The sequence below is a fragment of the Accipiter gentilis genome, chromosome 3 (genome assembly GCF_929443795.1).
Source record: "Accipiter gentilis chromosome 3, bAccGen1.1, whole genome shotgun sequence".
Taxonomy (NCBI): Eukaryota; Metazoa; Chordata; class Aves; order Accipitriformes; family Accipitridae; genus Astur; species Astur gentilis.
The window spans coordinates 47,008,881-47,024,381 of record NC_064882.1 but is presented as its reverse complement, the minus strand read 5'-3'; the positions used below and the strand labels follow the sequence as shown (position 1 = coordinate 47,024,381).

Below are 15,501 nucleotides of genomic sequence, written 5' to 3'. Positions count from 1 at the left end.
TTCCCTGAGCACCGTGGCTTGGTCCTGATCCAGGCCGTGAATGCCCCAGCTTCATCCCAATCGATTCCCTGAGCACCCTGGCTTGTGTCCCTGGCTTGGTCCTGATCCAGTCCCTGAATGCCCCAGCTTCATCCCAGTTGATTCCCTGAGCACCCTGGCTTGGTCCTGACCCAGTCCCCAAGCACCTCACCTTGGCCCCCAAAAGCATCCAGCACTGACGTGTTTTCTTGTCCCTGATGTGGACAAAGGGGAAGACGGCAGCGTTGGGACCGCGATGCCACCAGCCCGGGGGTGAATGGTTGTCCCCATCCCTGAGTAGTCCCAGGTTTCAGGGTGTAACCGCTTCTCCTCTCCTAAAAACACAAGCCCGTGTGCTCAGTCCCATCCCACCCCAGAAGCAGCTTCACCCAGGTGCCACGGTGGGTGCCCCCCTCCCTCCCAGCCTCCCTCGGCAGCGCCGGCCGGGGGAGCAGAGGGCGAACGCTTGAACCCGGGTGCCATCGCAGAGCTTTCAGACTCAGCATCAATAATAGATGCGCTTTCGGAGGGGTATTAATAAAGGCCTCATGCATCATGCATGGCCGGCGGCGCGGGGGAAAGCAAGGCTGTCTACTGTGGAGAGGTGCCCAAAAGATGCCTCTTTCCTAAAGGGAACCTGGGTGCTGAGGTCTTTATTAATGATATCTGGGGTGTCCCCACAGAAAAACGTGGATCAGGTTCCCACACTCATGGGATGGTTCAGCTGCTGGGGCCAGTAGTGCTTGGGGCTAGTGGGTGCCCACCTGAGGGGCACGAGCACCCTTGGGTGCCGTCAGAGGTGTAAGCTCTTAGGGACAGGTCCGAGGGGACATTTAGGATTTCCCCCTTAACCATGGGGTCCTCCCACCCCATGGCAAGCTCAGTGTGGGGCAGTGGATTTTGCCAGGATAGCGGTATAAATGGGGTTTAACCCCAGGATGCTCCAGTCCCCATGTTGGCAAAGGGCTCGGAGTCATGGGGGCACCTGGGGAAGGAGACTTCCCTCCTCCACAACACGGTTGGGGGGCAGATCCCCCTTCTCTAGAGCTGGTGGAGGGAACAAAATCTGCCAGAGAGAGCAGATTTGCAGCCATGCTCAGCATCCCTTCCCTGCCTCAGTTTCCCCCTCTGCAAGAAGAGGCCAATAATCCCCAAACCACCTGAGCATCGATGATGATCACCGAATCCCAAGCCAAGGACATGCCTCTCCATCCCCACTGCCCAGCTCCCTCCCTTCCCACAGGCACCTTCTCCCCCTGATTAATTAAAACCAAAGACCAGCGTGTCCCATCTGAGCGAGCAGCTCCTGTTAGAAGGACGAGATTTTGGGGATATATGGTTTTAGCTGATTTTTTAACTGCTGGAGGAGGGAAGCTCTCCTATCAGCAGCACTTTCCAGGCTGCAAAATCTTCTCCTGAGCCATCCGGCTGCTGGCTGGTCCCAGGAGAAGAGAAACGGCATCTCTCAGCCGTCTAAAACGCCAAAAGGGAGGGAGCAAACAGCCCCCCCGGCTTCGCAGGGGGTCGCATCCTGCCTGCCTGCCTCTGCCTGATGGTGCCTGGATCTTTTCCAGCCCTGGGGATGCGCCAGGTTGAAGACGGGGAGCAGAGCTGTATTTCACCCCATTTCTTATAGGTGAAGCCTGCCAGGGTGCGTGGGGCATCCACATCCCATGGGGGACCAGGAACCCAGGGTGGGGGGGGTGTCTGGGCTGGGCTTTGGGGTCCCCACAGCGGACCCTGCAGCTCTGGATCCAAGTAGGGCAGATCCCTCCAGGGCTCAGTTCCATCAGAATAAACCCGGAGCCACATCCCCCTTTTTGGAGGGGGACCCACTGACAGGTAGCGGGGATCCCTTCCCTGCTCTGTCCTGGGACAAGACCCTGCTCCCGGCATGAGCCACGCACCCTGGGGATTTGGGGATGCTCAGGAGGAGGGTCGCCAACCCACCCGCTGCACTGATTGATTTTTCTCTCCCTGCTAATTATTTAAGCACCTTTTTTTCCCCATACGTGGCAGCTAGAGGTCAAAACCGCAACAGAAATACCACTGGCGTCGGCTGCTATATGGGATTGAAAGGCAGAGAGCAACGCCAGCAAGGTCTTAGATTAGCTCAAATCTTTAATTAGAAAAATAGACACAATTTTCTAATATTCCTGATAGATTCTTTTTCTTTTTACAAACAGGAAAATAATAATAACGATGACGACATCACCTTTCCAAAGGGACCGTTAGGCACCGGTTGCCGGAGCCTGGCGGCATCTCTCTCTTTGGGGAGAAAGGACCGGTGCAGCCGCAGCCCCCGACCGTGCCGGCCGGTAAATAACCAGCCGGGAGCATCGTGTAAAGTGCTGGCAGGGGAAATCACAGTCAGGTCGCTACAAACGCAGGATGTCCGTGGGTTTGGGTATATAAAAACCCCCCATCTCGGTAGGGATTTCTTTCTGTACATGGTTTTTTCTTTCCCCTCCTTGGAATAGGAGCTATAAAAATGACTCAGTCCCTGCAGTTTGGAGACGGCTCCGGGCGGCCGGAGCTGCCATATCCCTTTTCCGCAGCCAGTGGTCCAGCGCCGCGGCATCGCCTCTGCCTCCCGCGTGCCCCTCTCCTCCCCGGCACGACCCGATCTGCCATCATCTTCTCCGGGGCCACCCCAGGAGGTTATTCCCACCCCGGCTCTCCCGTGAGATGCTCGGGGGACCTCGGGAAACGCCGTCTCCCAGCGCTCAGGTTGGGGTTTCACAGTGTCCCGAAGGAAAGACCCACCGAGAAGAACCCCAAACCTTTGAGCTTCTCCTCCGTCCGGGCTTTCTGCTTCAGGTGGACCTTGCTGTGACGCTTCTTCTCGTCGCTCCTGGCGAAGCGGCGGCCGCAGGTGTCGCAGGAGAAGGGCTTCTCGCCGGTGTGGGTGCGGATGTGGGTGGTGAGGTGGTCGCTGCGGCTGAAGTTCCTCAAGCAGATGCGGCACTGGAAGGGTTTGTGGCCCGTATGGATGCGGAGGTGCCTGTTGAGCTCATCCGAGCGGGCGAAGCTCCGGATGCAGTTCTCCACCGGGCAGGCGAAAGCCTTCTCGTGGGGTTTGGGGCAGAAGCATTTGGAAGAGCACTTGGTCCGGCGGGTCTTCTTCTTGGGCTCGGCCAAGGCAGGAGGGTTGGTGGGCAGCAGGGAAGGGATGGAGGAAGAAGTGGGGTGGCCCAAAAAGTCCGGGGCGGGGACGGAGGGCGAGGGGTGAGGATGGAGGAGCTCGGCAGAGCTCATCAGACCCGGCAGGACTTCGGGCTGGGCCAAGGAGGCGTCGAACTCCGGCATTAACGGAGGAGGGAGGTTGTGGATCTTGGCGTCTGCAAAGTCCCCGCGGGCCGGGAAGTTTTCTGGCTCGCAGCCGAAGCCCAGATGGGTGCCGAAGCAGGCAGCATCCTCCGCCAGGCTGCCGAGCTCCGACTGGCAGCTGACCGACAAGACGCTCTCCATCTTGGAGCCCAGCGGGTGGAACAGCCCCTGGCCGCTCTCCCCAGCCGGGAAGGCTTCGGGAGAATGGTAGCCGGCGGGCAAGTAGGCCTGATGCTGGGTGACGGGCTCCCACTGGGCGCAGGAGGCTTTAAACTTGTCCAAGGGTGGGGAAGCAGAGGGCAGCTTGATGTCCTGCTTGTTATCCAGGAGCTTGGGCTGGAAGAAGCACTGCGAGGTGTTTCCTAAGGTGGGTTGTGCCTGGAGGGGTTGAGCCCCCTCCGTCGCGGGGAAGCTGCCGTAGCCCTGCTCCGGGAAAGGGGCTTGGGTGGATCCGTTCATTTCGGGCTGGCAGGCGGCGTAAAGGTCCAGCTGGCTCTGAGCCACCTCGGGGCAGGGGTAAAGAGCATCCAGGTGCCTTTGGTGGCCCTCGGAGGAGGCGAAGGGGGAGATGCCCAGGATCCCCGACATCAGGTTGAAGAGGGATTCCTGGTCCTGAGGATGCTCCGGTACCGCCTTGATGAAGAAACTGCCGGTGTAGCTGAGCGAAGGGGAGGGCTGGCTGCCCAGCAGGGAGTAATCCACCGCCCCGCCGCTCATCGGGGTGCCCAGCAGCTCACCTGGGGACGCAGAGGGGGACGGTGGTTAGAGGGACGGAGGGATGCGGGGATGGGGTGGGGTGGGGGGGGAAGATCGGGATACGGTGGAAGAGCGGGAGGCTGATGTTGCGTCACTTCGAGGTCCCCGGGAGTGCACAGGGAGCCCTGGGCTTCCCCGGCAGGACCCCCCAGGACCCCCACCCTGGGCTACCGGGGGACTGTTGAACCCACAGCCAGGGGCTGGAAGCAGGCAGGGGGAGGCAGAGGAGGGAAAGATGCCCGATTCCCGGCTGCAGCTATCACTCCCAACGGGGTCCCTCATCCCTGCCCGGCCCCCCCCCCCCCCCTTGCCCTTACCTCCTAGGAAATCGCCCTCAGCCAGAAGTTGCTGCTCAGGCTGCCCCAAGCCCTGCAGCTCTCCGGTTTTCATCTCGCAGCTCTCCTCGTACTTGGAGTAAAGCGGGTCCGGGCAAGAGAAATCCATAACGTTGAGCATCTCCCTTGAAGGCACGGCCGGAGAAGAGGGGGGGGCGGGGGGGGCGGGCCGGGGCTACCTGGGGGATGCTTAGGGCGAGTGGGGGGGATGCTTAGGGCGAGCGGAGGGATGCTCAGGGCGAGCCGAGGGGATGCTGCGGGGTGCCCGGACCGATCCGGGGGATGCTGCGGGGTGGCCGGGGTGATGGGAGGGATGCTGCGGGGTGCCCGGGGGGGATCCGGGGGATGCTGCGGGGTGCCCGGGGGGGTGCTCGGGGGGGAGCCGGGGGGCGCTCGGTGTAGATGCCAGGGACCGTTTGGTTGCTGCTCCGGGGTGTTTGGTGCAATCCGGGTGATGCTCGGGCTGGGTGCTGGGAGCGATCCGGGGGGGTGCTGTGCCCCGGGGAAGAGTGGGGGGTGGGGGGCAGGTCCCGGGGGGTTTGGGGGGGCAGGCGGGGGCAGGCGGGGGCAGGCAGGGGCAGGCAGGAGCGGCAGCCCGTGCGGACGCCCGGCTCTCCCTCCCCGCCGCCCCCTTTATAGCTGCAGCGGGGCTGCTCCGACCTTCCGCCGCAGCCATTTCTGGAGTCCCCAGTGAGGCTGCCGTGACGTAAATGCCCATATATGGACTCAGGATGTAGGCTAGGGAGTCCCAATAAGGAAATCTCTCCCGTGACGCGCTGCCCCCCTCCCTCCCCCTCCCCCTCCCTTCCCCTCCCCCTTTTCTCTCCCGTGTTTTTTTTTGGTGGTGTTTTTTTCTCCCCCCCTTTTCCTTCCATCTTTTTAAACTAATAATCGCGATATTTTTAACAAATCGCTGCAGGGCCCGCTGTTGCTGCTGTGTGTGTGTACGTGCACAGCATCCCCCCCCCCCCCGCCCCCCCCAATCTCCCCTGCAATCCTGCCCGCATCCCCCCCTCGCACCCCCTGCATCAACGCACCCATGCACACGCGTGTGCACGGACACGCGTGTGCGAGCACAAGCGTGTGCACGCAGCTTTTGCTTTCCTCCAGGTTCAGATTTGCCCCTGCAGTTCCCACGGCTTGGGGTGGGGGGGGGGGCGGAATGCTGGGCACCCCTCCGGATCCGACCCTTGCGCCGCAGGAATGCATCGGGGCTTTGGCTCCTCTCCCAACGTGGGCTGCTGTTCTTCCAGATTTACATCTCCCCAGGCTCTTATTCGCCTTATGCTATTTTTTCCCTGTGAATGCCTTTTGTTGCTCTTGTTCCTTCTAGAAGCGTGAAAGGTGCTGGGTTTGCTCTTCCCCTCCCTCCCTCCCCTCCTTTCCGTGCCTGATTTTGCAATACTTTCTGCTGGCATTTCGTATTTGCTTTGATTCGGAGCCGTGAAGTGGATGCCGGCTCCTCCTGCGATCAAGCAAGCGGCCAAAAAGAGAAGGCAAACGCCGCGGCCAGCTCCCTCGCCGCGTTTCAGTCATCCGAGTTCATGGCTCCCACCCAGGCCGGCGTGCGATAGGCACGGATTTGGGCTGGGAGAGGGCAGATCCATACTGCAAATCCCACTGGCTCGTCGAAGGGGGATGTTTTAAGAGCGGACTCAACACAAGCAGTGATTCGGAAGGATCCTGGCAGTGCTTCCAGCCCTGCCGCAGTGCTCCGAGCATCCTCCCGACCCCCCCGCCGGCTGCTGCGGTGGGGTGAAGCCTCCAGTGAAGCAAGGCTGGAGGCTGTTGCTTTCCCTGCTTGGTTATTTGGAGATTTCCAAATTTCCAACATCAATTCGGAGCTGATCCTGGACAAGCGGCGATGCTTTGGGGAGCGGATTGTCACCAGCAACCAGCACGCGCAGTTTGGATGGGTAGGAAGGTTTTCTCTGGGCAATCTGGCTGTTGGGTTCAGAGCCCGCTATAAAACACATCTATAAAAATATTTACGTGTACAAACCCGCCGTTTGTCTGTGCAAGGTGGCCGATGAGAAGGTTACCTCTGTGACGGTGTCTGCAGGAGAAAGCTGTGGGGTACAAAGGAGCTAGAAAGGAGGAGGGGACCTCTCCCCGGCCCCCCTACCTTCGTGTTTTCCCTGCCTCCGTGTGCTTACAGCCCTTGCTGGAAGGCCAGATTCCACTGAGGACGTGCAGCAGGGCCCGCATCCACATCCATGAGGCCAAGCGATGCTCGAGCCGGGGCACAGCGGCTGAAGCGGGGCCCTGCTCCGGTGCTATTCCTGGCTCCAGCAATGACTCACTGCGCTACCTTGGGCAAATCACTCTGAAATGTGTCTAGCAGCGCTTCCCCACGTTGGGGGCAGGCTGTTCATAGTTGCCTCTGCAAAAATGCACTGAGATCGCTGGCGAAGAGGTGCAAAGAAGCATTAAGCCTGGCTGGTGATTCATGGAGTGTCAGGGAATGAGCTGTGAGGTTCAGGTTGGAAATAAAAGAGGGGATGGGGAGAGATCCAGAAAATTATCAGAGTGTGGAAATGGTGAGTGGGATCCAATTATTCACCATTTCTCATCTCACAGGAGCTGGGGGGTGCCCAGTGCAGTAGCCAGAAAATGGGTTTCAGGCAAACCAAAGGCAATACTTACCCCTGCAGTGCTTGATGAAACTGGAACTCAGCCCTTCAGGACATCATGGGGACCAAGATGACAAACAGGTTCAAAATAGTCCATCTGTGGCTACTAAACACATCCCCAACCTGCTGCTTAGGGGAACTGCTGGATGCCGGTGGGATACGACTAAGGGATGGACCTCAGAGTCCTTGCTCTCTTCTTCACCTCTCCTTGGCTGCGTTAGATGGACCCATCAGATCTTGATCACTCTTATTTTATTTGGCTGTGCCACATTTTAACTGGGGTGTCAGGCTTCAGGATGTGTAAGACCTCTGGTCTCTGAGCTGGAGTCCAGCTCCTCGCTCTCGCCTGCTGCCATGCACTTCCCTGGGACAACTGCTGCCAGGACAAGCAGCTCTCCTTTTCTCCTGAAGATGGAAAAAACCTGTCCCACCTTTTATACGACACCAGCCTAACATGCCACGGGAAGGTCCCCTGCTACTGCCGTGGGGCAGAGGCAGCTCTCATAAAACTCTCTTCATCCTCAGACGTGATCCTAAAATAGTGGCGACATTTCAGTTCCCCAGACAAGAAAATAAACAATTATTGCGTGGTTTATATACGCCTCGTCTGCCTGGGAGAGTGCTGCTGACTATACAGGGGTGGCTCTATAGGTACTCTAATGTGCCCTCTTCCTCTGGATGAATGCTTTTTTCTTTTGAGCCTGAGAAGAAGAGAGACCTACTTGTATTAAAAAAAAACAGTCTGAAGCGACCCTCTTGGATGGCAGTTTCCATGGGAGGAGTGTGGCTCTGTTAGCTCCGACCGTGGAGGTGACACCACGCATGAGGTAATGGGAAAACGTGACCACGACTAAAGCCAAGCTCCGGGACCAGGTGCTGGCACAGCGTTTCCCTTCCCAGAAGGGGCACTTGGCTGGCGAGGAGGCGGGATAGCCTTCCTGGGGTGAAATGTGTCGTCATAAAAATACAGGGAGGAAATCCGTGCAGCGGCCAGGTCCCCCCCTCCGTAGCACACGGGCACCCCGGGGAGGTACCGGAGCTCAGGCTCTGCCCCGGTTTTTGGATCCTCTCTCTCTTTCTCTGGTCCCTGAGATGCTGCAGGAAGCTTTGCTTAAGGTCTTTAAGAGCTGAAGCGGTTTGGAAAGCCGCTGTGGCAGCCCTGTGTGTGTCCACGGGGTATCTTGCAGCAAAGGTTCACCCAAGCAGAAGGGACTTCGGGCTCCTGCTCCCTCCGTGGACCCTCCGTGCAGTGGAAGCATCCTTGGGGCAGCAAATGATGACCCCAAAGGAAGGAGCGGTTTTCCTCCAGTGATGCTGGGAGCCCAAAAGTCATCTCTGAACTTTCCAGCAGGGCACAGGTTGCTCAGCCCCACGCTCACCCCCGAACTCGACCAGGACTGCAGCCCTCCACGTGTGCCGCAGCGAGCAGGCTGCCAGCCCGGGACTCCCCCAGTCACTTGCCATCTGCAACCGGCTGGCACAAGCCACTGTCCCCGGTTGCCTGCCCATCTCCACCAGCCAGGGTGAGCACTTGCTTGGCGAGCTCCTTGCTGGCTCCTGCTGACCTACCCAGATGTTTTCCCCGCAGAGCCGGGGGCCGGCTTGGTCACTTTTCTGCTGACCATCCTGCCACGCCACACGCAATCCATTGAAATGGCACATCAGCCTTCCTTCCCCTCCAGTTTCCCAGTCTGCGCTCTCAGTTGGGGTTATAGGATGGAAATCAAGCCTTAATTCTTGGCTTTGTCCCCTGGTTTTCATCTCTGGGGGCTTGGTTTGGGGTCTTTCCTAGAGTCTGGGGAGATTTTGGTAGGGGGTTGGATGCATCCAGGACTCCCAGTCCTGTTTAAGGGAGAAGCTGACATGGAAAGGAGGCAAATCATCCTCTTCCTCCTGCTTTGCCTTGCCATGAGCCAGCAATTTGCTGGGGGAAGGTCTAGGGAGCATCTTCCCCACCGCAGCACGCAGGCTGGGCAGGAGGAGGCAGCTCCAGAGCTGCTGGTGAGGGCAGAGATGGACAGCACTGATCTGTGGCTGGAATTCATTTTTCCAAAGGGATGGGATGAGTATCGGTTCATGGCAATACTACTTTGGCAGCCAAACTTGGGCTCGTGTGCCCGAAGCCGACAGATATTCAGAGAAAAGTGTAATTTCCATGTGTTTTCTCCAAGCTCCAAGTTTTCATGGCTCATGTACCTTCTGCATTTGACCTGATGCTCTACATTTAATAGTCCTTGGAGGATTTTTCCACTGTCTGATTCCTTTATGGACCCTTAGCATTCCCTGTGCTGTGAGATGAACTAAGTTTTAGGTGAAGAAATCTCTCTTTCTGTTTGTTTGGAGTGTGCCCACCGCCTCCACGCTTGCAGCTTCAGAAGAGCCTCCGAGCAACTGGGTGTGTGTGCGATAAATCTGCCGGCTGCTCACACGGGGCGATGAATTCCCTCCTCCTGGTGATCAAAACCTCTCTGTGGTGATGGGTATAGCTGGGAAATTCCCTGCCGGTAACGCTAACCTTCTTCCAAGGGCTTCTCTCGTGGATGAGAAAGTGGCTCCATTGACTCTGAGCCATTGGTCCTCAATATACAAGAAGATGCTTCTGTGATTCAAAAGTGGTTGGTTTTTTTTTCTTTTTTCCTGGAAGCTGGGGGAAAGACAACAGCCCTGCAGCACTGCCTGCCTCCCCTTGCTCCCCAGCATTTCCATCTTTTATGGCCAACCCTTGCGTTTTCTGTTTGTGGTTCAGGTTTGCTCTGCAGATGGGGCTGAGCAGCAGATGGAATTGGGTATTTTAAAGAAATCCCCCTGGGAAGTGCTGCTGCTTCCCCCCATGGCGTGTTAGGGGCAGGGACAGAGGTGGGCACCCAAAGGGGCAGCTGCCCTGCCAGCACCCATGGCTCAGAAGCTGCTGTTTGGGTGAGCAGGAGCTGCCGGCACCATCCTGTGCTCTGCACAAACCTCTGTGAATTACCTTTCATGACCCCCATCTTCTGGAGGCAGAGCAGCTCCTTTAAACCACCCCCCACCAAAAAACACACCAAAAGCCAACCACAAAGCCCAGATTCTGTTATAAACCACCCCAAACCTCCCTCCACCAGGCCTCTGAGATGGAGAAGGGAGAGGCATCCCAAAATCTTGACGCTGACAAGGGACTTCGCGGGGTGGGAGGCGGATGGCACGATGCGACGCAGCAGTGTTTCCTCCTGGGATGGCCACCAGAGATAGCACGGGGATGGGTCACAGCCCAACCACTGGATCTCATCTCTTTTGCCCTCCATCTCCCTCTCCGATCATTCCAACCATCTCCCCTTCCAGGAAAACTTCTAGAATACATTCGCTCTGCATTTCCATGGCAACTGGCACGCGACCAGCGGCACTGTCTCCGCTCCGAACCTATTCCTGGCGCCGTAGAGAGGATGCTCGTGTGACACAGGAGACAACCCGGAGAGGTCAAGAAGAAGATCACCACCACCTCCCGGCCGTGCCACCAGCCCCGGGACAGTGGCAAAAGGATGCTCTGAGGACCTTTGCCGAAAAGCTTCTTTCCTCAGGCATGCCCAGGCGGCCTGAGTGGATTTAAGCAGCACGTGAGGCTCTATGAAATGCCTGCCAAAAGGGGCTTTTTTTTTTTTTTTTTTTTAAATTACCAGGGCACGAGGGAGAGGAATCGCTGGCTGGAATTTCAGAGCCTGGGCACAGCGGGAGGTCGGGGCGGATGGCTATCTCGCTCCAGGTTTTATGTTGCTGCACATCACCATATTCTCTGGGTGCTCAGCTAGCGATAACAGCTCTTCCTGCCCTTAAAATTTACAGATTGCTTCTCCTACATCCTTGCTTTTTTATCACAAGCAGCTGAGCTTTGGGGTAAAATTCCCCTGATTTCACTGCTACCTGTAGTTTAGCTGAGGGGAATTACAGCCTGGGAACGACTGCATACGGGGATGGCAGAGCAGCTTGCCAAAGCGGAGAGGTCGCTGCAGCGCCTGCAATCGCATCGCCTCCTAAAAATAGGCTCTAGTCAGAAATAATCTTCATCTCCTGCTCCCCCCTGCCCCCCGAATAATAAAATCAAACCCAATACTAAAGGCAAAGTGCTAATGCCGTGAGCTCTCGGAGATGCTGGTGGCGAGCAGAAGTGGTATTTCTATTCTCTCCTTCATCACGCATCCTAATCACAATATTTTTAGCATGTGCTTTTGCATGCGTTGGTCAGGGGCAGAAAGACTAATTGGGCTCAGCATAAGCACAGGGCTGAGGCTGGGGCTGTTAGGAACACAATGATTTGGCTGTAATAAAGTAATAAAGCCAGGAGGGGACAATTTTCTCAACTTCTTTCCAAATTCGCATTTTTTTCTAAGAGTCTGTCTGCCTTGATGTATTGTCTGGGAAGCTGCAAGTGTTTCCAAGCAAGCTTGCCTTTCAGTTTGAATGAAATGTTTCACTGAGCCCCAAATAAGCCTTTCTTCACCCATTCTCACACTGGTTTTAATCACCTCTAAAGAAATTACGTGTAGTTTTAAATAAAGCATTCTTTAAACCAAATTACTGGGCTGTTTTATTTAGAAAAAGCCTGAAGCAAAACATTTGGACTTTTATTTTTTAGTTTCCAGGGGGCTTTGAACAGGAGCTTGAGCTCCAAAATTAGCCCTGAGCATCTTTACTCTCTGTCGTCATTAGGCTGCAAGACATCTCAATCCCCATGGCAGATGAAAACCACGAGGGTTGTTTGTCTTCTCTAGGCTCCTTCGGCTCCGCTCGCCATGGTCCCGCAGCCCGGGCAGGTTTCGTTAGGGCAAGCAGAGGCTTGCGCAGCACCCAGCACCCTTGGGGCTCTGGCTTCGCAAGCGATACGGTGGAGGCGTGCTGGGGACGTGTGCCCCGAATAAGACGCAAAAAAATGTTGGCCCCTTTATTGCTGGTGTCATCAACCTGAAAGAGAGCTGCCTTGCAATCAGATAAAGGCGTTTGTTACCAAACCATTAGAATAAAATCCCTTTCGAGAAGGACAGGTAAGAAAAGCTAAGCTGGCTGGAGAGGGAGGAGCGCGTTTCTTTCCCAGGGAAAGGAAGAAAGGTTGCTTTGCCTCCAACCATCCCTCCCTCCCCAGGCAGCCGGCTGGTTTCAAGACCCAGTTTCCCAGTGCCCACAGGGATTACTGGGAACTGGGATTCAACCCTGGGAATGGGCAGTGGGCTTCCTCGAGTGTCTCGGAGTTAAAAGGGCTGTTTTTGTACTCGCCGGTGCAAAGTGAATTGGCCAAGGATGTTGCAGAGAATCTGTTGCGGAGACTGGAGCTAAACCCAAGCTCCCTGCAGCCCTTGTTACTTTTCCAGCCACCTACTGCAATTCCTGCCCATGAACCATGCTCAATTACTTACCCCTCTGATTGCAAAGACGGGGGGACACACACCTGGCCCGGTGCCTGCTCAGAGAGGAATTTATCTGGCAGCTTTTCATTTGTGAGTGTTATATGCTTCCTTGACCAGCTCACTGCTCCTTTTCAGGAAAGTTTCCAAGAATCCAGAGAGACGCTCTCCGGAATCATTAATCAGAGCAGCATGAAGATTTATTAACTCTCCTCTCCATGAAATAAAACCATCAGCCTCCAAAGTCAGTTTTCTATGCCATCAATTCTTCCTCCCAAGTAAATTTAAAGGCTGTCACTGTCAGCTGCTAAAGAAGGCAAATCCATCTATCAAGTTCTGATTTGTTGCTTGTGGTTACAGTATCGTGATCTCGACTCATATCCAAAATACAAGAGTGAAATGATAGCAGTCCTTTTTTTTGCCATTAGTAATAATTATGTTAATAAAACTTAATGATATTCATGCCAAAGGTTGGAAGCGTGTGGAAATTCATGGAATTCTTCAAATTAACTGCTCTGGTCTCTCAGCATACAATTAGGAAAATGATTAAATATAGTATGGTATGTAAATTAATACAAGTTATATCTATTATATAGTTCAGCTAAGAGAGCAGCATTTGCCATCTTGCAGGAATCAGGGTGCCCAACCCACGTGTAAATGCGAGAAGTGTCACTCTAAAATGTATATGGTAGAGTGCATTTTTTACCCCAAAGTACCATGGGAGAATGCTGATTTTACCTACTCTTAAACTGCATTTTGCAGCCAATTGCTACAGATTACCAGAACCTGGAAGGACATACCGTGGGAATAGGAGTGCAGGTGGATGCCTCCTTCTACCTTTCTCTAGGCGTCCATCAGTGGCCACTGTCAAGGGACGAAGTACGTGGCTAGATTAGTCTTCAGCTTGACTCGGAGAGACCGACCCAACATTCCTGCTCCAGGACATCATCCCATCGCTATGCTGTGGGAGGAAGGATACCTCCCTGGGTTGTTCCATGACAGTCCAGCACCTCCTGCTGAGGTCGGACACTCGGCAGCATCTGGACTATGGTGCAGCATCCAGTTTGGCAATGTGTTTGAGTCCTGTTTGTTCCTGCGAAGAGGATAGTTCTCCAGTCCAAGGTTTGTCCTTCAGGGAACAATGTGGACTGCTGTGGCTAAGGTGTACCACAGTGTGTTGAGGGGAATAAATTGGCTGCATCGTATCTGGCTATATTTGTACTCAAACACACAGTTGGGTCAACACTTTCTGCATGAGCCCAATACGGGCAAGAGTCGATGCATCCCCTCTTGATCAGGCTCAGAGCAGAGCCTCGGGCACAGGGTACAAACCAGAGCAGCTCCTTCCAGAGGAACCTGGACATTTACGGGTGCAGAGCACAGATGAGAACACCACACCAGTGGCTGGTCCATGCTTTCTGGGCCATACATCACCTTTTTACTAGGATCAGCTGGAGCTGTGAACAGATAATTAAATAACGTGGTGAGGAAGCCACATACTCTGAATGTCCCACCTTGACGCAGGAGCCTGTGGGATGAGGACATCACGGAGAGCTTCTTGCAAGGAGACTCTCAGGTTCCGCAAGTAAATACTTGCAGTCTATGGGATGTACCCAACCATCCTAAACAACTCATGCAGTGCTGCAGGCTCTGTGGCACCCCTTATTCCCGCAGCCCCAGCGCATCCAGCACGGGACCAAACATAACTCTGCTATGGGACAGGTTTGCAGCCAGCTGTTCTTCCAGGACTCTCCTCTCTTTGCAGAAAACTTGGCCAAGAGCTGCAAAGAATTAAGTAACTCTACAAGAAAGTGTTAGTAGAAAACACCGGCGTGCCTCCTTGCTCAGTGCCCAGAGCAATGCCGGATGGAGACTGTGGGAATCCCGCATTACTCCAAAAGGACAGAGCAGGGCTTGGCCCACTCTGGCTCACTGACAAATACAAATAAATATAACTGGCATGAAGCATAAACTGTCTGCCAGGACAGTGCAATGTCTCCATAGAAACCCCTGACAAGAGAACCTGATGCTAATTTAACGATGGCAGGAATAATGCTGTAGCCTGTTGCTGTTGTAAACTTCGTCGTTTGAGCTCTCTCTTTTTTTTTTTTTTTAAAGGAAATTGGGATGTAATCGCTGGAGACGACGCCGGATGTAAAGCAAGGGACGGACATGGAGTCTCTGGTGTTGTGACAGCTAGTGATGACAGATGCATGCTCAGCTCGCACTGATTTCTCCTTCACTGCTCCAGTTCACAACTAAAAAAAAGTAGAAGAAGGAGCTGAGTCTGCTTCAAGGAATTGTGGGGCAATAGATAAATAAAAACAAAAAGCAATGTTCCTGAGTGGAGACATTTCTAAAGCTAGATCACCTCCTTCAGTGCTGGCCCTTTAAACTTCTGCCCAGGAAAAATCACCAAATCAATGTGTTCCTGTGAAAAATAAACATTCCCTTCCCATACCGCCAGGAAAAATACTCAGAGATGAGGATGCAGTCAGAACTGTGGACCCAAAGTGTTCAGGAAACACAAAGGTGACTCCCCAGACTGCTAGATCGGTATATAGAGAAAAAATTCAGATCTCTTCTTTTTTTAAAATATGCTTTCCACCTTCAGGTCTCGAGGCAGTGCTCGCACTTGTCTCTGACCGCTGTGATTGCAAGAATCTAGGTTAGACAGCACCTACACACCTAACCGAGGTTATATTTTAACTGGGAAATCCTCTGGAAGTCCTGAGTCTGGTCTCTCCCACCCTCTGCGTCCATTCCAGCTCGGTATCAAGGCGAACCTTGGGCATGCACTGACCTAATCCTCTTCTCTTCAGCCCCCGAGCCTGGGTACTCCAGAAAGGATACTGAGCTGCGGTGAGCCCTGACTACTCAGTTTAGGTGTTTGGAAGGGGGAGATCAGGATCCCATGATAAAAAAAACCCCAAAATTCAGTGAGTTCAGTTGAATATTTGGGCACTTTTAATTGCACCTGGAATTAGCAGCTTTTCCTACCAGCTGAATAGTGAGATTTGAGCTCCCAATCAAACATTTAATTGCCCCAATTTAGCTGGGGTG

General features: G+C 54.6%; 1 protein-coding gene across 1 annotated transcript; it reads right to left on the bottom strand.

Moving 5' to 3' along the window:
* Nucleotides 1–2,426: 2,426 nt before the first annotated feature.
* EGR4 (early growth response 4) lies at nt 2,427–4,560 on the bottom strand. The gene is made up of 2 exons (XM_049792793.1): nt 4,422–4,560; nt 2,427–4,085 (listed from the first exon to the last, which is right to left on the bottom strand). Exons 1-2 carry the CDS (start codon nt 4,558–4,560, stop codon nt 2,758–2,760), a joined length of 1,467 nt encoding a protein of 488 aa, XP_049648750.1. The 3' UTR covers nt 2,427–2,757.
* Between the last annotated feature and the right edge of the window lie 10,941 nt (nt 4,561–15,501).